A 20383-nucleotide genomic window follows, 5' to 3' on the forward strand; every position below is an offset into this window, starting at 1 on the left:
GCTGAGTGATCTTCCCACGAGATGTCCGGGTAATTGAAGTCACCCATGACAACCAAGGTCCTGGAGCAAGCGGGACTTACTGACAAAATGTTAGAGTGGCTGTGTTCCTTGAATATTTGCAGTCTGCTACGAGTGCCTTTGGAAAATGAGGTGGAAGTGTAAAGTATTGGTGCTGCTTCTAAAGGGGGATGTGGGTATTATCTGTTATGAGGCACATGACACTGGGTGCATCTACATGAGATGTTTACTGTGGAGCTGCCTAATTAGCTCAACAGTAAATGTCTCAGTGTCTACACATGTATTAGACCACAATAAACGAATAAACCCCATTGCAGATTAGTACTTGTAAATTCAACTACTATCCTGCCGCAGAGTTTTTCAGTGCACAGCAGTGCACAAGTAGATGCTGACCCGGCTGTCTGGGGCATGAGGGTTCTTCCGTGTTGGGGTTGCCTGCTGGCTAACCACACACTGAAGCATGCTTGTGTCCCAGCCAGCCCCCCTGCAACATGTTGAACACAGTCTGAGCAGCCCTGGGCTGGCAGGTTGACCCCCTGGGTGCCCTGACAGCTGGGGCCAGTCCAACCCAGTTCAACATGCTGTGGCACCCAGTTCAAAAGTGACGCCCTGGGGCAATAAAGTCTAGCGTGATATGCACTGGAGTTTATTGCTGCTAATTAATTGTGCATGTAGATGTACCCACTGAAAACAAAAGTAGGGACCATTTAGATTTTAAATTTCACTACCACTTAATAAACCACTTGTAGTTTACCATCCAGCAAGCATCTACTATTATGTATTTTTCATATTTCATTATTATTATAATGTGTCAAAATTGCCAACTTCCAGATGGATCTAGGAAGTACAGAGACAAATGATATTTAATATTCTTAAAAGAAAATATTTAAAACATCTTAAAAATGTTCAGCTGGAGAGCAGATTAGCAGTCTTATTGTATATTATGAATAATTTCTCCTCCCTTGTTTTAAAGGCCTTGGCTTCTGAGCTCACTTTCATATCTCTGCAAACATTGTTATCTAACACACTTCACCTGTAAACACCACCGGGGATTCCCAGGCTGTGACTGTAACTGAGTCCATGTCCCACCATCCATATTGCCTACAAGCTGTGCAGAAAGAACTAGGTGTTTGTCAAACTCTGCTCTACAGCTGGTAAAAAGCAGGAACATTACACAAAAACATTTATAAAGCTGAAAAGTATGAGGTCATATCAGTATTATCTTCAGTTAGATTCAGAATGCCTGAGTAGGAGGGATAAAAGAGGAAGCTTTAAATAAGAGTTTGGGATTTCCATGTAGTGATAAAGGTTATCAGGTAATGCCTTTCTGGGGAATTCTCTCTCTCTCTCTGATGCTGCTGCAGTGTGTTAATATTATGCATGGCTCACTTCATTAACCTTTGTGTTCCTCCTTCCAACACTCAAACTGTTGGAAGGAACTACTTTAATCAAATACTACATGCTGCTGTCAATATTGTAATGCCCTTTGGTCAGATACATACTTAGTGTAAGTTTGTATAGCTTCGTTCTTTGCTACAGTAAGTAATGAACATTTTATAAAAGCTTTTAAATCTTTAACTTGTAAATGGAATTGCTGAGTAAAGGGAAATGGAAAGGAGAAGTTAAAACAATGAATGTAAAGGTGCTAATGCCTTGATGGTTCATTTGTTTTCCACAACTGAGGGAAGCTGAGAGATCTTTCAGTGTATGAAAATTGACATATATGGAAAATAAAAATGTGAACCATCATCAGAGATGTGGTTTTGCAAGAGACTTACGTCAGCTTGGAGTGAAAGAGGAACATGGGGACTACTAGGTATGTACTATTTTGTGTGAGTGCACTGAAATCCATTGTTTGGAGGAATTATTTCACTTAAAATATTTTCTTTGCTGAACTCTTCTGGGATACAGCATAATTCAGGGAACAGCATGAGTGATTAGCGCTCAGGAGACCTGGATTCTGTTCTCAGCTTTGTCATTGATGTACTTCTGTGACAGTGGTCATATCATTTCACCTCACTTTGTCTCATGCATAAAAAAAGATAATAATACTGACATATGTGTGAAGTGCCTTAATGAGGTATGTTAAGTGTTTTAATGAAATAATCACCTACCAAAGGGTGCACACCTGAGATGATCAGTCATCTGACCTCACTAGCTCATGTGTCAGCTGCCTCAGTTTCCCTTCTTATTGGCACTTCACAATCACTTTCAGCCGTGTTGGTGTAAGGACATACTGAAAGAACCTTTTCTGCCTAACAGCTGGAATTTATTAACGAACGAATCTAGCTGACCTGGCCTCCTAGCCACAGACTAAAATTCTCCATTTTGGGGATTGAAAACAGTTCACTGAGACAACTCTATGCCTGCCTTACAACTCAAAAGTTTGTCCACAAACTTGACAAACAGTGCTTCTTTTAGTAGAACAACAGATCAGTCATTGTGTTTCCTTATGAAACATTTTGATTTTGTTAACTTAATATTGCTTTAGTTTAAGAATAAAATGTCTTTAAGAAAACCAAGAAGTCTTTGGTGAAACAAAAATCTTTTGTGAAATCTTACACTTAGTGAAAAATAACTTTCTTTTCATATGTGTTTCACTGGAAAACTTTTTTTCTAGATCTAGTGGATATTGAGTTTAACTCAGTACTCTATAATAATGGAAACTTTGGTAGGGTTCTATATAGATTTAGTCATGTCTTTGGAGGTATCAAGGTTTTTCATAGTTTAATGCACTTCAGTGAAATAAAGTGATGTCCAAAACAAAAGCTGTGAAATATTGAGGACATTCCAATCTGAGCATGCTCTTTGTGGCTAAGGCTTAGCATCAAAGTGATAAAATGATACATATTGGGATATGGCAGTGACCTCTCCATTGATATCATGGCCCTAACCCTGGCTTTGTGCCAATGTTTGTCTATTAGGACATTCTCTCTAAGGAGTAATTTTAAAAGGGCTGGAAATTCAGCTTAATTGTCCACCTGGAGACTTCGTGTGACTACTTAGATGGTAATTCAAAACAAGACTTAGTCTACTCTAAATTATATCAATAAGGACAAGGCTTTAGCTCCCAGTATTTCATATTGTGACCTTTCAGCATGTAGGCTAAAGAGTGAGTGCTATAAGATGTATGGGAGTTATGTCTTCACATAAAACAAACCACCCCCTTCCCCACTTTAGGGCCCAATTTATGCTTTACAGATGATCCACAGTGATATAACCTAAAGGGGAATATTCTGATCTGGTTGCCTTGAACTTTATGTGGTAAACTTCAATGAGTTCTTGGAAAACAAAATCATTTGGATTTGCCTTAACTTGCTTGTACACCTCCAAAATGTATGAGTCACAGACAATATTATACAGGACTGAATGCACATTCATTGTGTTCTCTTGGAAAAGTGTTCAGGAAGTAGAATCTGTTTCAGTAAATGCATTTTACTGTCTTCAATTTCATTCTTCCCTTTAGTCCCTAATATGCAAACTTCCTTAATTTCCTCCCCTCAACAACTTCCTCTTTTACCTGAGCAGCTGTTCCTATTCCTGCAATTTTGTGTCTCTCTCTAAATTCTTAATCTGTGGGTTGCAACACTATTTTTAAATTGTGGCTTCCTTCTGTTGTAAAACTCTTTCTTAGTCTATTTTATAGTTTTTATTTTAGTGTTAGATGGGAATGAGTTCTTGATGCTTTGTGTGTGTGTGTACTAAAACTTTCCAATAAGTTTATGGTACCCTTATTTAATTTGAGACTTTGAAAAATAAGATAAAACCTTCTTTTGCAGGATGGACCATTAGCACTGCAGACACCTAGTGCAGAATGTAGTGGAACAGCTATAAAATCCATGTTTCTGTGTTTGGCAGTGGCACTATTTAAAAAGAAAAATCTGGTTCCATCTGTCCACAACTTCTGTGTATTCTGCTTTGTGGAAAGGGAGACATTAGGGATTTTAGATATTCTGATATTACAAGTATTTATAAAACCACAACTAGGAAAAAGCTCTATCTTTGTGAAACTACAATGTATGTAAACACAAAGCAAAAGCTTTTAACTAGTTGCATTCTGCAGGACTTTGCTTTTTAGCTTTAAAGGGGGGATATTAGAATATTTTGTATATCTGCGAACCTAATTTAATCCCTATCCTGCTCCTGTTAAAGAGGCAATATTGATTTCCATGTGAATTTTACAAGATTTGGCCCTTAAAACTTTCTCTAAATTAGTTTTATTTGGGAAGTCAGATATTTCTGAATAGTAAATAGGAAAGCTTATATCTGCAGGCAAAAGTGTAGCATCATCACAAGGTTCAGATGTAGGTGAGAACACCTAGAAGAAAACTAATAATAAATAAGACCCAAGACAGATTTTTCAACAACTAATCATATCAAACCAACTTGATTTCCTTCTGTGATAATAGGCCTTGTGGATAGGAAAGAAATAATAGATGTGATGTATCTGGATTTAGTCCAGATAATGACTTCTGATATTCTCTCACATTACATTCTCATAAGCAAGCTGAGAAAATGGGGTCTACATTAATCTTCTATGATGGATGCAAAGCTGGTTGGAAAACTACTCAAAGAATAGTTATCAGTGGCTCATTTTCAAAGTGAAAGGAGGTATCAAATAGGTATCTGCATTGGGTTTGTCATAGGCCTGATTCGAATTAATGTTTTCATTAATGATCTGGATGATAGTATAGAAAATACACATACTAACTTTACAGATTATACTACACTGGGAAAGTTTGCAAGTACTTTGAAGGATAGGGTTAGAATTCAAAATGATCTTGACTAATTGAGTATATTATTCAAAATCTCTTTAATGCACCTCAGTTAGAAAAGTGCAAAACACTGTAAATCAACTACACCGATATCAAATGGGAACAATTGTCTAGGTAGCAGTTCTGTGGAGAAGAATCTGGAGGTTACAGTGAATCACAAACTGAATGCGAGGCAACAGTGTCATACTGTTGTTTAAAAAAAGAATACTTATACTGGGATGTATAAACAGTAATGTTCTATGTAAGACACGGGAATTAATCTTTCCTAACAACTCAGTCCTTAGTTTGAATACCGAGTCCATTGTTATACCACATTACAAGAGAGACATGAACTAGTTAGAAGATTCCAAAACCACAGCAGCAAGGATTATCAGGGATCAATAAATTATGATCTTGAGAAAAGATTCAAAGCATAGGGTTTATTTAGCATATAGAAGAGAAAACTGAGGTGCGACATGATAACAGCCTTCACATATGTTAAAGGTTACTGTAAATAAATAGGAAGTTAATAAATGGTTTTCCATGTTTACTTGAGCTAGGACAAGAAGTAATCATCTCAAATTCAAAAAGATACATTTAGATTAGGAAAAACATTTCAACTCTAAACCTAATTAAAGATTGGAATAGGTTCTCTACCATTTTTGAAGGCTTTTAAGAACAAATAAGATAAATATCCATCATAATTGGTTTCAGGTGGGGGAAGGGGGAGGAGCAGTGGAACAGCACAGTTGCACCCTTTTTTGGTCTATGTTATAGGAGCAGTGCCAGGGACTTTTTTTAAGACTCTGCAGCAGGTCAGAATTTCTCCTCCCATTCTCTTCTGTGCTCAGCAGCACTTCTCCTTTCCTCTCTCTGCTGCTGCTTTCCCCTGCTGACCCTGAAGGTATGGTGTGCTCCAGAGTGGCTCCTTCCCCACTTCAGCTGTGTTGTGCAGGAAGCCAGACATCCTGCTTTACACAAATAATTACAACATCTTAGGGATAACGGAGACCTGGTGGGACACCATGAGTCTAGATGGCTATATCCTGTGCAGGAGAGATTGAGTAGATAAAAGGGGTGGGGGTGTAGCTCTCTTATGTTAAGGAAAGCTACACATCCCTGCAAGCTGATATTGGTGACCAGGGTGGATGACTGGAGACCCTCTGGGTTAAAATCCATGGGGAACATGGCACAGGGGCCACAACGGTGGGAGTCTACTACAGACCTCCCACACAAAGACAAGAGCTTGACCAGGAGTTCACCTGGGAACCGGCTGAGGCCGCATGCTCCAGGACCATGGTTGTTATGGGAGACTTCAATGACCCAGATATCTTGTGGGAGGATCACTCAGCAAAATCTGAGCGGTCGCAAAGCTTTCTCTCATGTGTGGATGACCTTTACCAGACTCAAGAAGTCTATGGGCCAATGAGAGGTAAAGCACTGCTCAACCTGGTACTGGCAACTGGAGATGACCTAATTGATGGCCTATGATAGATGCGAAGCTGGGTGACAGTGACCATGAGCTGATCACCTTCCCCATCTGCCATAAAGCTGGCAAGTCAGTCAGAAACACTGAAGTCCTTGACTTCAGGAAAGCCAACTTTGACAAGCTCAGGAGGCTTGTCAGTGAGGCCCTGAGGGACTAAGACTCCAGAGGGAGGGGAGTTCAGGTAGAGTGGTTGCTCCTCAAGGGATCCTCAATGCACAAGCTAATTTTATTCCATCTTGGAAGAAAGGCAGCCCCCCTGGCTCTCCAGGGATCTAGAAGACCTCCTGAGGCTAAAAAGAAAGGCCTACAAAGGATGGAGGATGGGATTCACCTCCAAGGAGGAATATTCTGCACTGGTTTGGTCCTGCAGGGAGAAAACCAGCCAAGGTCTGGAATAGCCTGCCATCAGAGGTGGTTCAAGCACCTATGTTGAACACCTTCAAGATGCTTATATTGCTGGGATCTTATGACCCCAGCTGACTTCCTGCCCCTCAGGACTCAATGATCTTCTGAGGTCCCTTCCAGCCCTAATCTCTATTAAATCCATGAAACTTAATTGGTCCTTTTTTGCCCCTGTTCTCCAGGGCCAGGTGCAGTTCATTTCCTCATTAGCCATCTGATCTCTGGTCCTTTACCTAATCAAGCCCTCCTGGTAACAGGGGCACAGGTTCCCTGTTATAATGTACAGTCTTCATTTTCCATGTGCATCCTCTTTCAAGGGACATTCACTCCTTGAGGAGTTTCCTTGCACCAGATATTGTAGATCAACACATTCAGAAATTATATGGATCCAAGAAAGGTTGCTAATCAAAGAAGGCCTGTTGGAGAAGATATTTGCAGTCCTGTTACATGGAGAAAGGGTATATCTTGAATGCTTCTTCAGTTTTGTGCATGTTGGGGAAAGGGGAAATAGATTCTCTGTTGGGTTGTCCCATGTCAACTTTAGAGATCATGCCAAATTCCACCTGGAAAGTCCCAGGCAGCCAGTTCAGTAGAGCCTCATGCAAGGCCTGTGGGACTAAATGCAGACAAAGGTACTAATCAGCCTAATTAGGCAGAATTATGTCCTTAAACCTAGAAACTTTATTTTCTGCTCTGTGCTAGGTAAAATTTCAGTTTGTTATCCCACGAAAAGTCTTAAGGCGGTTCTGTGACTGAAGCTCTCCCTCCCTCCCTCCCTGGTTTTCCCTTGCTTTACAGAGAGAAATTTCCAAGAAGTCTTTATAGAATATAGCTTATTTTCTCCAAAACAGTACATCTACAACATCTCTGCCCACCTGCATGTGATGGGGACCAGTGGCCCTGCTAAACCTACATTTAATCCTTGTTCTGGATTAGCAATCTGGGTGGGCCATAAAATGGGACTGTTATACTTCATATTGCTCCTCTTTACAGCAATATACAGGGAAATGGCAACCCTGTCGTTGGGTAGCTCTTCAATACGTAAAACTCCCAAAGGGGAAAAAAACAAAACCATAAGTTAGAGCAGTTCCCAGCAGGAAGAACTGTTGCTGTCAGTGATGGTTCAAAGGTTATCGACAGTGTTTGATTTGTTGTTCCCTGTCTAAGGCTGCAGAGTATGTATGAAGTAAAGGACTATAATATTTGCTTGAGTCATGATTAGCAGATGCATCTGCTGTGTAGGTTTCCCTGCTCAGTTATCCCAATGTATCTCACCCAGTGATGCAGCATCTCTGGTCATTTTGACTGAGGAGCAGCAGCTGACAAATATTCTTGTGATCCCAGATTTTGGTATGGTTTTGTGATAAGCACCAGAAAAGCTCGCATGAGTCCAGACAATTCATCTTCACTTGTGAATCAAGTCAGGACTTGCAATTAGGTCTCCAAACATAAATCCCTACAGTAGTGATCCACTGCACTATCCAGATCCATCAATTTATCAGGTTCTTCTCTCTCTTTCTCTCTCTCTCTCTGTGTGAAATTACCCACTGTTTAAATTCAAAATGATTTATCTCAATATACTTCTAGATTCCTTTGGTTATATAAATACAGGGACACTATTACTGTTTTCTTTCCATTCTGGCCTACAGATTTGTGAAGAAATCTGATAAAAGACATAGCCACCAGAACATTCAGCACCTTAATGCTTGACAAGGATCAAGCACCAGACCCCAAGGGTGGAGTATGTGAGCTGGTTGTGCCTTCTGCCAACTGTTTTTGAGCAAGTCACAGCCATACCTCTTCTAGGGCTCAAAAAAGGCAGGTTCTTCATTTGGAGTCTTTCTTTAAGGCCAGGTACAGACATTACACTTTTACCAACATAAGTGATGGGAAACCAGTCTATACCCATAACAGAACAGAAGTCCAGCACACACGGACTGGTTTAAAAATGGTGGAACCCAGTCTAAGACTTGTCTCATGCACCAAAGGGTGAATGTGTGTTCTATTAGCTACACACCAAGTTCATGCCCCACCACCCTCAACAAAGGAAACCAAAATAAAATAACCTTGCCTCTTTTGGTGCAGACCATAAAGGTACTCCAATTTCTCCCAGGAGCAAGAGCCTTCTTCAGCCTCTCCTTCCCTTTTTAGAGCTAGGGCCCTTTTTAAATGCTCCCAGCTGGAAATCTGTCCAAGGATCTGATTCCCTCACAAATTGCACTTCAATGCAAAACAGGGCTAGCAGCTCCTTATGAATCCTTAAACGGTCTTTGCACCCTGTCAAACCCAGAGTTAAGCATTAGATTATCATAGGGAGAAATAGGTGACCCAGGAAAATGTACCCCCTCCTTCTCCCTGCATACTTAGTAGGGGTCCGCTTAGAATTTGGTCACAGGGAATGTTAGGCGTGGAGTTATGTTTGAACTTTTGCCACCCATCTGGAGTTTACACACTTGAATTGCTGCATCTCAGAAGTGTTTCCATACCCCAGGATCCAGAGCCCAGACTCCTCACCTGAGAGTAGGTATCTACAGCTATTTTTTCAAAGACCAGAGCAGAGTTCTCTCTCTCTTTAAAAATAAATACATAAAAAACCAAAAACCCCAGCCACTGGTGAATGAAAAGAAGGGCCCACTTGGTATACAATCGTGCAGTGCAGTGGTTTTCAGCCTTTTTTTACGATTCAGCCTCCCCGCAATAATATTTCTGAATTTATAATCACCCAATTTCAAAAATGTATTTCATTCAATTATTGCCTGTGGAAAAATAAAGCAACTATTCTGTTCCAAAGAACTCAGAGGGTGCATCTACATGTGCAATACATTTGAAGCAATAAACTCTGGAGGAGTTTGAACCAGAGTAAGTTACACCTGAGTGCAGCATCTACACGTATGCCTGGGACAGCAGCAATTTGAGCTGGGGCAGAGCAGTTTATGCCAGGGCTGGGAGCATGTGGGGGTTGGGGTGGGGGTTGGGCAGGGTCAGCCCTGTGTTCTGGGTGGCAGTGTTGGGTGATGTCAGAGCTGGCTGGGGCACTAGAGTGCTGTGTCTATATATGCATTTAATTGCAGTTAATTACCCCATTATAAGACAGTACTGTCCCCAACCATACTACCTTATGGCAGCTTTAATTAATTTACCGCAGCCTAATAGCATCACACATGTAGACAGTGAGTCCTTACTCCATAGCTAATTAGTCTACTCCAGGTAAGTGCACATGTAGATGCAACCAGTAAGGCTACAAGAAATTGGAATGTTTTTGACACACTGAATTTCTATTTGAAATCTCTGGGTTTATCTTGTGAATCATGCATTGGTGTTTTACACCTAACTGCTAATACTGCCATAACACACTGATTAAAAATCACTGGCTTAATGGTTAGACTATCCACTGAAGACACACAAGACTTGAATTCAACACTCTCTTCATTTTGAGCATTCAGGCTCACAACTTTCATCTCTCAGAATAATGCCCTAATCACTGTGGATAGTCTGGTGTGAGGAAACTCTCTTCTCCCTTAGTTGAAGCTGCATTGCCATGGTGAAAAGACTTGTAAAATTCTTGGAACTAGAAAGAAAGTAAGCAAACAAACTGAATGTCACAACTTCAACAGGTGACACGAAGAAGGCCACTCAGACCAGCTTTTATAATTTGGAGGTTTGAATCCCTTAGGCTGGTAAGGGCATTTAAACTAAATCTTCCACTTCTGGGTGAGTGCTCTAAGCTCTATACCAGTATATACAAGATATCTGATGGCACTGTTTCATTCAGTCAGGTACAAGTACCTGATACTGAAGGATCAGATCCTTTCAGTATGTAGTATGTGTGCTCAGGGCACATACACTGGCTTGGGCCTTTTTTTGAAAACTTGTTTCTGGTTCTCAAGGGCACATAGGCAGGAACCACTGTTCAGTTTGGGGTAGTTCTGGGTATTTGCAGAAAGAACTGCAGGTATCTAGGGAACTCTCAGATAAAACAGGAATGCACCTAGTAAATGTAGATGTCTCATGGGTTAGGTGGCTGCTGAGCGGGACTGTTTGTGGATCGGTTTTAAACTTAGAGAGCTAAAGTCTATTCCCGTTCTGCTTTAGGTCCCTAAATCCTTTTTTGGATCTGGTCCCTAGACCTGACATAATCATACTTTGCAATTGACCACAAATTTTGGCTTCACATTTAGCATTTCACAATCTCCCAAACCCGAGGAATGTAATAGTAAATGCACATACAAAATTTGCCTTACTTGGAAATGTCATTAATAACTGTTTGTATAGTTTAAGTCACATAGGCAAGAAGCAAGTTCTGCATTCTAGGCTTATTTGGAGTCCTCTGATGTTAGCAGAAATAATTCCACTGACTCAGTTTGGGACTAAAGCTATAGTCTCCCGTTTAGGAATGAATGAAAACAACATGACACTTGTTTCATACAAAGAGTAAACCACCCCATGTAATAGGCTGTAACCTGGGAGAATTTTACAAGGTTTGTCCTCCTGGTAGAGCAACTTACCCAAAGCCATGTGTACAGATGTCACAACCTCAGCTAGGCACTGTGAGTATCCCTCCATTCACTGGGATGGCCCCCCCCCCCCAACTCACCTGCCATGACTTGATGGAATTTTAACTGAAAAGGAGGGGTTCAGTGGTGTTCAAAACCTGGACCCGTGGGCGGGTGGTACTCACTGCCTTGTCACAGTTGGTCCTGAGGCTCTTCCTCCGCTACACTCCATCCACTCGCCAACTGTCAATGTTGGCATGCCGCTGTGTCAGCCTGCGGTCCCGGCTTCTCTTCTTCAGTTGAGGGACCCTAGTCTCTTTGGTCCTGGTTCACAGTGCAGGCTCGTGGTTGCAGCCTGCTCTTTGCTCCAGATCCTCAATCCTACCTGATCCCAGTGCAGGGCTTGTACTTGTGGTGACCTCCACAGGCTCAGGGTTGAATAAACCCTGCCTGTGCATTAAGGATGGTGAGGAACTCCAACTCACTCTTGGGGAGCGTGGGATTGACAAGACTTACCTGGTTCCTGGACACTGCCCTTGCCTCCTCCCTGCAGGACAGGGTGCTTTGTAATTGCTGCTTGCCCGGGTCATACCCCAGCAAGCTTGTCTCCTTGCTTCCTGCCTACTTTCTCCCTACCAGCTTCTGCCAGTGTTTTTAAATCCCCTGCAGCTGCCGCCAAGCTTGGTTGAAAGCTGCTTGAAAAGCTTGTGCAGCACCAGCTTGCATGACCTGCATGATGACCTCTCAGGTAAATTTTTGGGGCTAGAGTCCTTGGGTCTATCTCCCAGAACATTGGGATTTGTCCCAGCCACTTCCAGTCCCCAGGAGTGGCTCCTGCTGCCACAACAGACATTCAAATTCTGAGGCCCTGAAGAGTGCTGACACTGTGCAGCTGGGGAAGGTGGGATGGGGGGCTGGGCATACATCTCAGTGTGCTCTGCAGGCTTCTTTAGTCTGCCTGGCCACAGATGGTAGCAATGCATAAAGCAGCTCTGATTGGCTAACCCTGACCTCCCATGGTCAGCTTGTGTTTCCCTGCAGCACAATGTGGGAATTGTGAAAGGGGTGCACTCTGCTCCCTGCTGGAGCAGCAGAGTGTAGCAAGCAACATACTATCTCCTTGGAGAGGAGGGAGTAAAGGGGGATGTTGGAGGACTCTCTTCTGAGACAAGCAATGGCATGTACAGGCATTTGCTGTCCCAGGAAAAATAGCAGACATGTTTACCCTGAGGCAGCTATTTTTGCCCTGAGAAAAAAAATCCTGAACATCTGTATGCTTGTGGTTTCTCTCCCTGCCATAAAACTTTGTATCCTTTTGTTTGGAACAGATTTCATCATTACATAGTAGATGTCTTTGTTGTGAGGGATCTTCAGTCACTTACAGTATAAAGTGCTCATCTCACGAATATAAAGGTGATGTTTAGGGAGACTTGTTACACCTTCAAAAAGAGAAAACAGTTGAACTGGTCAGAATTTTTGATATTCCAGTTGTAGAGTCATGCAGGTTATCTGGCCTATTCTGTATAGAATTAGTTTAGTTTAATTTTATCTATTATATATGATTCTATTTAATCATTTCTTACTCAGTGGTTCTTGATCTCATGTTTCCTAAGGTATCAGTACAAATATTTGTTGCGGAATGCTGTTACTGGAGGTAGAGTTTTTCTCCAGAATCCAGCATTGATGTATGTAACAGAATGTGTTGGATCCTTGCTCAAAATTAGCATCACTCCAGCTGGTCCAATGCAACTAAGAAAATGTGGCTGCCACCAGTTCTTTTTTGTGTTTATAATCACAACACAATTATTATATATATTCCATTGTTATTACTCTTGACTGTGATACCTAAAAGCAACATTGTTTTGACCAGCATTTCATTTGTGAGATGAAAGCGTGTTGCAGTAAAAAATTTCCAGATGTGAATTTATTGCAATGTTGTACTCTTTCACAGGATCTTGTCTCCTAGAATATATATATATAGTCACTGCTGTGTTTAGAGGAAGTACTAGGCAGGCTATGCACAGTATGTAAGGGACTGGGTTGTAAGCAGTTTGACCTAGTGGCTAGGCTGCTGAGGGAAGGCAGGAGCCAGGGGTATAGTCTAAAATATGAGATGAGTCCTGATTTGGGAGCAGGTTATCAGATTCAAGGAGAGAACCCTGGGGCAGAGAGCAAAACACAGACTGTGTTAATGTTTAGGAGGCTGAGATCACGTTACCAGGTCCAGAGAGAAATCCAGGGGCAGAGTCCAAAACACAGGCAGGGCCACAATCTGGAAACTGGATACTGAGTTACCAGATCCAAAGAAAAATCCACAAGTCAAAGTCCAAGAAAAGAGCCAAGCAGAGTCAGGAACCTGGAAAGCCAGAGAAGTTTACCAAAGCAGACCTAAATCAGAATTGTTGGCTGGCATGGAGCCTGTTGGCACAGTTGGAGATGAATGAAGAAGCTGCTCTTCTAGCAGCCAATCGCAAGGCCCAGCCAGTGACCAGCTGGAGTCATTAACTGGTCTAGGGCTTCCAGTCAATGCCCCAGATATGTGTGGCTCACTAGGCAGTTAGTCCAGGCAGGGCTGCCTGTTAGGCCCCTGACATAGTATAGCAATACAAAGGAATTCTGATCCCATAATATCAAGATAGCACTAACAGGAAGTGCTCCCTATCTCTGAAGAATACTCCATTTGGAATGGGGGAAAACTGATTGGGCTAGGAATGCTCAGTGCTTGGCCCACAGGCCAGATCTGGCTCCCAGTGCCATGCTGTTCAGTCCACAAGCTGTGGAGAGCCCCAAGGGCTGTGGCTTTGGGGGCTAGATAGGGTGGGGTGGACTGAGGTCTGATCCCAGCACGCAGGGGCCAGCTGAGGTGTGGATCCTGATCTGGCCACACACACCTCATCTTGGTGCATGGGATTCGGTCTGACCTGTCAACGGGCCCTATATGACTCTTCTGGCCCACAAAGTCAGAAGGTTGAGTAGCACTGGGCTAGGAAGTTTCATTTTTGGCCAGAGGGATGTGACATGCAGGGGTGCCAGAAATTCCTTTTAAGGGTTCTGCAGGGTACTATGCAATATTAGCACTGGTGGGTGTGCAAACACCAACACGATTCACAAGTTGAATCCAGACATTTCAAATAGAAATGTTTTTGTGTTTCTACTTTTTGCTCTCTGTGAATCTCCCTGTCTCTACAGTGAGGATTAGCCTAGGCTAAATGCATAACTCTATGCCTCGTTCTGACCACTGCTGGTGGTAACTAGTCTGTTTTCCTCTGCCAGTTTACTGCCTTGCTGGCAGTAAATCAGGAATCAAATCTCTAATTTTAGCATTCTGATAAAAAAAAAAACCCTGCAACATCTTAGAGTGGCTTGTAGAAACAGCAATGTGGAGTTAGGATTTTGCTATACCTTTAAGGGCACCTGTCCATGTTGCTTGGCCCACAGCCCATGAACTAACATCACCTGTTGCTTAACTTGGTCCTGTTATATACTTTGTTTTCTAGTATCTGATTGCTTCCATGATATTTAGCAATAAAAGCAGTACACCTTACTGGGATGTCAAAAGAAAATGGTCAATCAGTAAAGTAATAAAATCTCATGCAAACAGACGCCCCAACCCCTTCTTCCTACCGGAAAAAACCTTAAAGAAAGTTTTTTGAAGTCATTACGTCAATTGCAGAAACTATAAATCCTTTAGCATTTTGTACTACGTATGTTAACCAGTGCAATCTGTCTGGATCCCAAAAAATATCTTCACAATTTGTTTTACTGCCTGTTGTTTTCCTTAGATTTATTATTTTCTAGTTTCTATTGCATACCTTTTATCTTCATATGTTTAACAATTTCTTGCAGGACAGGTTTCATTATGATATCCCTGGGTTTCCTTTGGTCCAGTTTCCTTACATTTGGTGACATAAACCACATATTGAATTTCCACACCGCTTTGGATCCGGAATTGGAGCAATCTTGGCAGGCCCCAAACATATTGTTATTGCACTGAATGTGGAAAGAGCAAATTAATATTGGTCACAGCCTTCCTTAAACTATGGTCTTTAAAAAAAAAAATCTATCTTTTCCTGCACACAGCTGTCCTCCTTCACTTGGATCTGCTCACAGCCCTATAGGTACCACCTTCTTTGGAGTGCCAGGTGCACCTTTTAGCAAGTCCAAAGTTACATGTGGAGCATGCAGCTCAGTCTTACTGTGACCTCCTGGCATTTGTCATGTGACAAACAGGGCGTTTTGTGTTGTTCCAGTTTTTCTCTTGCCCCAGCTCCTGTGGTTGTTGGGAAATATGGGGATATTTTTTCTGTCACCACAAAAAGTCCAAGCATTCTTCTGCTAATCTCACTTTCCCTTCTGTACTCCTCCCCCACTGCAAACACAATTAAAAGATATTACACCTCTCAATAGTTGCTAGGTTAGCTAAAATGCTGCCAGCTGGCACCACCTAGTATTCAAGACACTGCAAGTTAGCTGTATCTATTCAGATAACCTTCAGCTACAATTGGGTAATATTGTAGATGGGGGAAACCCTAGAGAAACAGGAAAATCCCTAACTGTTTCTTCACTGTTTGCTTGGGCACTCTGCCACAGTAGTGGTGAATCAGAGACACTATGCACATATAAGAACAGCAAAATGTAGCAGTGCATAGGTACTTCCTTTTGCATAAAGAGAGACCCAAACTATTTGTGGAAGAGGAAAAGTTTCTTATTTGGGGTTATTATTTTAAATTGGAGTCAGTTTAGATACGTTCTCAAAACAAAGACACCAGAAAATGGGAGACAGGTAATTTATCTGAATGCTCCTTTCGTGAATTCTCTTTCTCCACTCTCTGGCAAAATGATTGTAAAGGAAAAAGCTCAGGAAAGGTAATGAAAACAAATTACTTTTTAATACCAGAAATTTGCTTTTAACCAAGTGCCCAACTCTCCCTCCCCATTGTCAGGTGTTTGTGTAAATTCTATTGATTAGCTAAGTAAACTTCCTCAAAGAAAAACAAATTTACGTTCCACACAAAAGTAAGAAACTTCACTGGACAAACTTCTCTCCTGAGGGAAAGGCTAACACTTGCCAGACGTTAGTCACATTGCATATAAACTACTGAAAGGTGCTGAGCTATTCTTCCTAATGACCACAATATAAGAACTGATGCAGATTTCAGTACAATAGATGTATTGTGAGGAGCTCTGCACCTGCATGGGGATGATACCAACACCTCTGCAAACTATTCTTAATTGCCATTTGGGTAGACTGAGTTGGGAATCTGAGTCTGCAAAATGCCAGGTTGTTTGAGCATTTTCTTTATAAGAAAATATAAATATTTTTATAGAATGCATTACAGTAGATCCAGTCTTGCACATAAAATGTCCCACGTTCTAACACTTGCATTACGTCTAATCTCCAGTGAAAACTGAGTCACTGCTTTCTGACCAACCACCATGCTTAGTGACTTGATTGGGGGTTCAGCACTTCTGAAAATACTTGACTTAAAAATATTAAGTGTAGTGTAACAATTGTATAAAGTAAGGTTGATTTTTTCTTTAGGTTGTCTTTCCTAGGCAGAGTTGTAGTCAGCAGTGTAGGGATGCAGCCAGGCACCCAAAGCAAAGTGGAAACAATGACTTCCAGCTACTGTTGCAATTGCAAACCTGAACATGCAGCTGTCAGCAGCAGTGGCTTTTTTTCCCCTTTCCCCCATCAAGTTGGCGCCTCCGGGGGTTGCCCCTGTCTTGCCCCTGCTTGTCACTGGTTGTAGTTATATAAAGGTAACAACAGTCTCAACATGTAACTTTCAGCAAACAGGTCCCTCACGTCCAAAATACATTTATCAGCAGTATCATTGTGTGTGAAAGTTTGATGAAATCTTTATTCCATAGAAGCATGTGGCTTTATGTATTTGTTAATATAAAAGAAAGGTTTTTTTACATCATCGTTCTGGCACATCTGACTTTTATAGTGGATTTTTGACACACTACCAATAGCAGCACTCAGAAAGTAAAGAATAGGTAGGAGGGAATGAGAAATAAAAAAGACTAAAAATCACCCGCTGTTTTGTTAGAAATTTTCTAACCTCTGAAAACAGCCATTCCTAACTCAAAAGCTGCACTGGTGATTAGGAAAAATGGGGAATGTAACAGAATGAGGCATAATATTGTCTCAGCTTCCTCCATCCCATTAGACAATCTTTTTCAAATATCTTCGCAATTTCATTATCAAGCCTTAGTTCTTGACCTAGACTTGATTGATTTTAATACTGATTCTTCATAGATGTAGGTGCTCTTTACAAATTTTTGTATAGCATGAATAATGTTGTTATTTATCTCCAAAAGTGTATTAAGCACCTTCGAAGCAAATTCATTGGGGTTGCCTGCTCATTGATGATGTGCAATTGAAATCCAACTAGTCCATAGTAAAATTTATTCTAATACTAAATTGCATCACCTATTTACCAATTCATAGTTCTGTGTTTTGAAGGGATTGCTATCATTCTTATAAGGAACATTATTAGAAAGTTAATACCAAGTTTAGAAGTTGATCCTGGACCCACTGAATCAGTGGGAGTAGGATGTGGCTGTTATATGGAAGTGTGTGGTTGAAGACTTGTTTCTGTAAAAATAATTTTGTAATCAATTTTGATGAAGCTGACTTGTTAAAATCTGTTTCTGTTTGTGTGCGTATACTCACTCACCAATATCTTTTATCCTTTAAAACGGTTATTTTAAATGTCCCTTATTTTTATTTTCAGGGCATTCATTGTAAAAGCAAACCTGCCAGTGAATGTAAGTCAACCATACTTTTACTATTCTTCAAATCCTTGTATGTTATACATTCTTTTTCCAAATCATATCAAGGCTGTGTTGTTATTTGACATAGTATACTTACAGCCAGTTTCCAATAAAGTTTCTTTGAAATAAAACATTTTAGAATTGCTGAGTAGAGTAAATTACTACAATACTAATAATTTCTTGACCTCTGTGCATTTTGCTCTGTAATTTTACTTTTCCTGTACAGCTGTTGCTAGAATTTCTCAAGCCAACTTACTTGGGTATGACTTTACCAACAGACATTATTATTAGCCATAATGAGAAATGTTATATGAGGGTGGGTGAAAAGATTCCACAAAGTTTTGGAAAGAATAAGTTTAACACACCCAGTGACTACTGTACCATGCTGTTGCTAGCATGAGTGAAGTCCCAAGTGCTTGTGAGACACCTTCCAACATCTTTGCTATTTGTGTTAGGTATCTGAAAAGGGAATTGTATGAACTGGTAAAAGAAATTGCAAGGAAAGGGGACTGCAGATGGTAGGAGAATTGGTGATTTGATTCCCTATTCTGCCTGAGCAGTACTGGCTGAGGAAGCCTTTGGGCACTGGAGTTAATGCCTCACAGGGTAGGATGTCTGTAAAGCTGCTTGTACATATGATTATGTTACAATATACATGCAAGGAACATTTCCCTTTGTGGGGCTTAATGGAGTCACACTTTACATGTATGCAAGATTTTGGGGTTTTAAATGAGTTTGCATCATGACAAACTAAAGTACATCCCAATGAAGTTTAGTTTGCAGCATTGCAACTTGGAATGTTGCATCTCTTAATCTGTCAGCTTGGCCCCTGGCTGTGGGAGAGGCAGGCAAGCTCCGCTGCAAAAAAGGGTCAGGTGCCTTACTGCTTCTGCCTTCAGCAGGTGCCTGTAGCCACGAGAACACCTGATGCCACCTGGGAATGGGCTGGTTTGCCCCAGGGCCAGAGTGAGGGGTGCAGGGCCAGCAGAAGGGCTGCTCAGTTTGCTACCAGCTTGCCCTCTGGCTGTGAGAGAGGCAGGCCACCTCCACTGGGAAAAAAAAAAAGAGGTTCAGGTCCCTCACCACTTTGGCCTTCAGTGGGAGCCTGAGGCTGCCGGGACAATACCAGGTAATCAGTAACAGAAAAATAAAACACATCATTTCAATTAAAAACTCACCAGTTCAATTTAGGGGGCATAGAATGCAGTCCTGAAGGACTTAACTCTTGTCATGTGTACAAGCACCTTAAGAGCTGCTAGGTACCAGAGTTAGAACTGGAGACCATCTTCTACTGGTTCGTGTACAAGTACAGAGATATACACCGTCCATTTGCTGAGGAACTAGCAGTCCAATGATCCTAATCCTATCAGCATATCTACATGAGTACAAAGTGCCACCCATGCAGAGATAACTGCAGGATTGTGCTGCTGTTTGAACATTTTAATGGTTTTTATTACCAGATCTGAAAGAAGTTATAAAAAGCATTTTTTTCTTCATTCTGTCTCACTTGTACATCTGAGAACGCAGCCATTCCACGCACAGTGATCTCCATAATTCTACTTCTGTAGTCACAGATCTATTTTTATTGTATATTGTTTGTACTATACAAGTCCTTAAAAGGGTCAATGCTCTATGTACTGATTTCTATATGTAGTCAAAAGATGGGCAGCACCGCTCAAAATTTCCAATCTGGAATCCCAGTACTGGAAATACTTGAATATCCCATTGCTTTCATAGACTTTCCATAGGAGTATGTTTTAAGTAGACATGTAAAAGCTTTAGGACTGAAGCAGTGATTTCCATCTTTTTGTGTGGGTCCTTTGCACAGCAGTATGAGAGAGAAAATAGTATTAATCAATAGGTAATTGTGATTATAAACCCCATTCGCCACCAAAAATTGGTACATAAAGAACATAAAGCAATTTTAGTAGTTGAAACATCTTTTAATTAAAGGAAGGAAGGAAAGACAGAAAGAAAGTGTTGAGATTTCAGGTTATTGGTATCCTTTTAATAATACAACATAAAATGTGAACTTGTAACAAAATTTTTGTCTCGTTTGATAATTATTCATCCCTCAGTGTATGACTACACTGATAATTAATTAGGGTTGACTATTAAAGCTAATACCCACTGGACACATCTACACAAGATGCTTAACTGCGCAGTAGCGTGGTTTACTGCTCAGTAAATGTGCACATCTACATGTGAGCATGCTTACTGCACAGTAAAAAGCCTTCATTGAAGCCTGCAAATGCAGGTATCAAATTTACTCATGATTAATTAATGTGCAGTAATGCACATGTAGATGTAGATGGGACTTAGGAGCAAATCTGCTCCCAAGTCAGCCCTGCTGACTAGGGGGCTGGCATGAGGCTAGGCCCAGGGTGCTGGGCTGGGAGCCTCTCCTGCTCTAGGGCTGGGCTGCCTCTATAGCAGCCCCTGCC

General features: G+C 41.3%; 1 protein-coding gene across 2 annotated transcripts in view; it reads left to right on the forward strand.

Annotated features, from left to right (window-relative positions):
* Nucleotides 1-20383, forward strand: part of IL17REL (interleukin 17 receptor E like) — a 63054-nt gene that overhangs the window by 5818 nt on the left and 36853 nt on the right. For both annotated transcript variants that reach the window (XM_019543485.1, XM_019543486.1), the window contains exon 2: nt 17900-17933. In XM_019543485.1, coding sequence (XP_019399030.1) covers nt 17900-17933 — 34 coding nt within the window. The remainder of the gene's footprint in view (nt 1-17899; nt 17934-20383) is intronic.

Source organism: Crocodylus porosus, unplaced genomic scaffold (assembly GCF_001723895.1).
Source record: "Crocodylus porosus isolate Cpor-Errol unplaced genomic scaffold, CroPor_comp1, whole genome shotgun sequence".
NCBI lineage: Eukaryota > Metazoa > Chordata > Crocodylia > Crocodylidae > Crocodylus > Crocodylus porosus.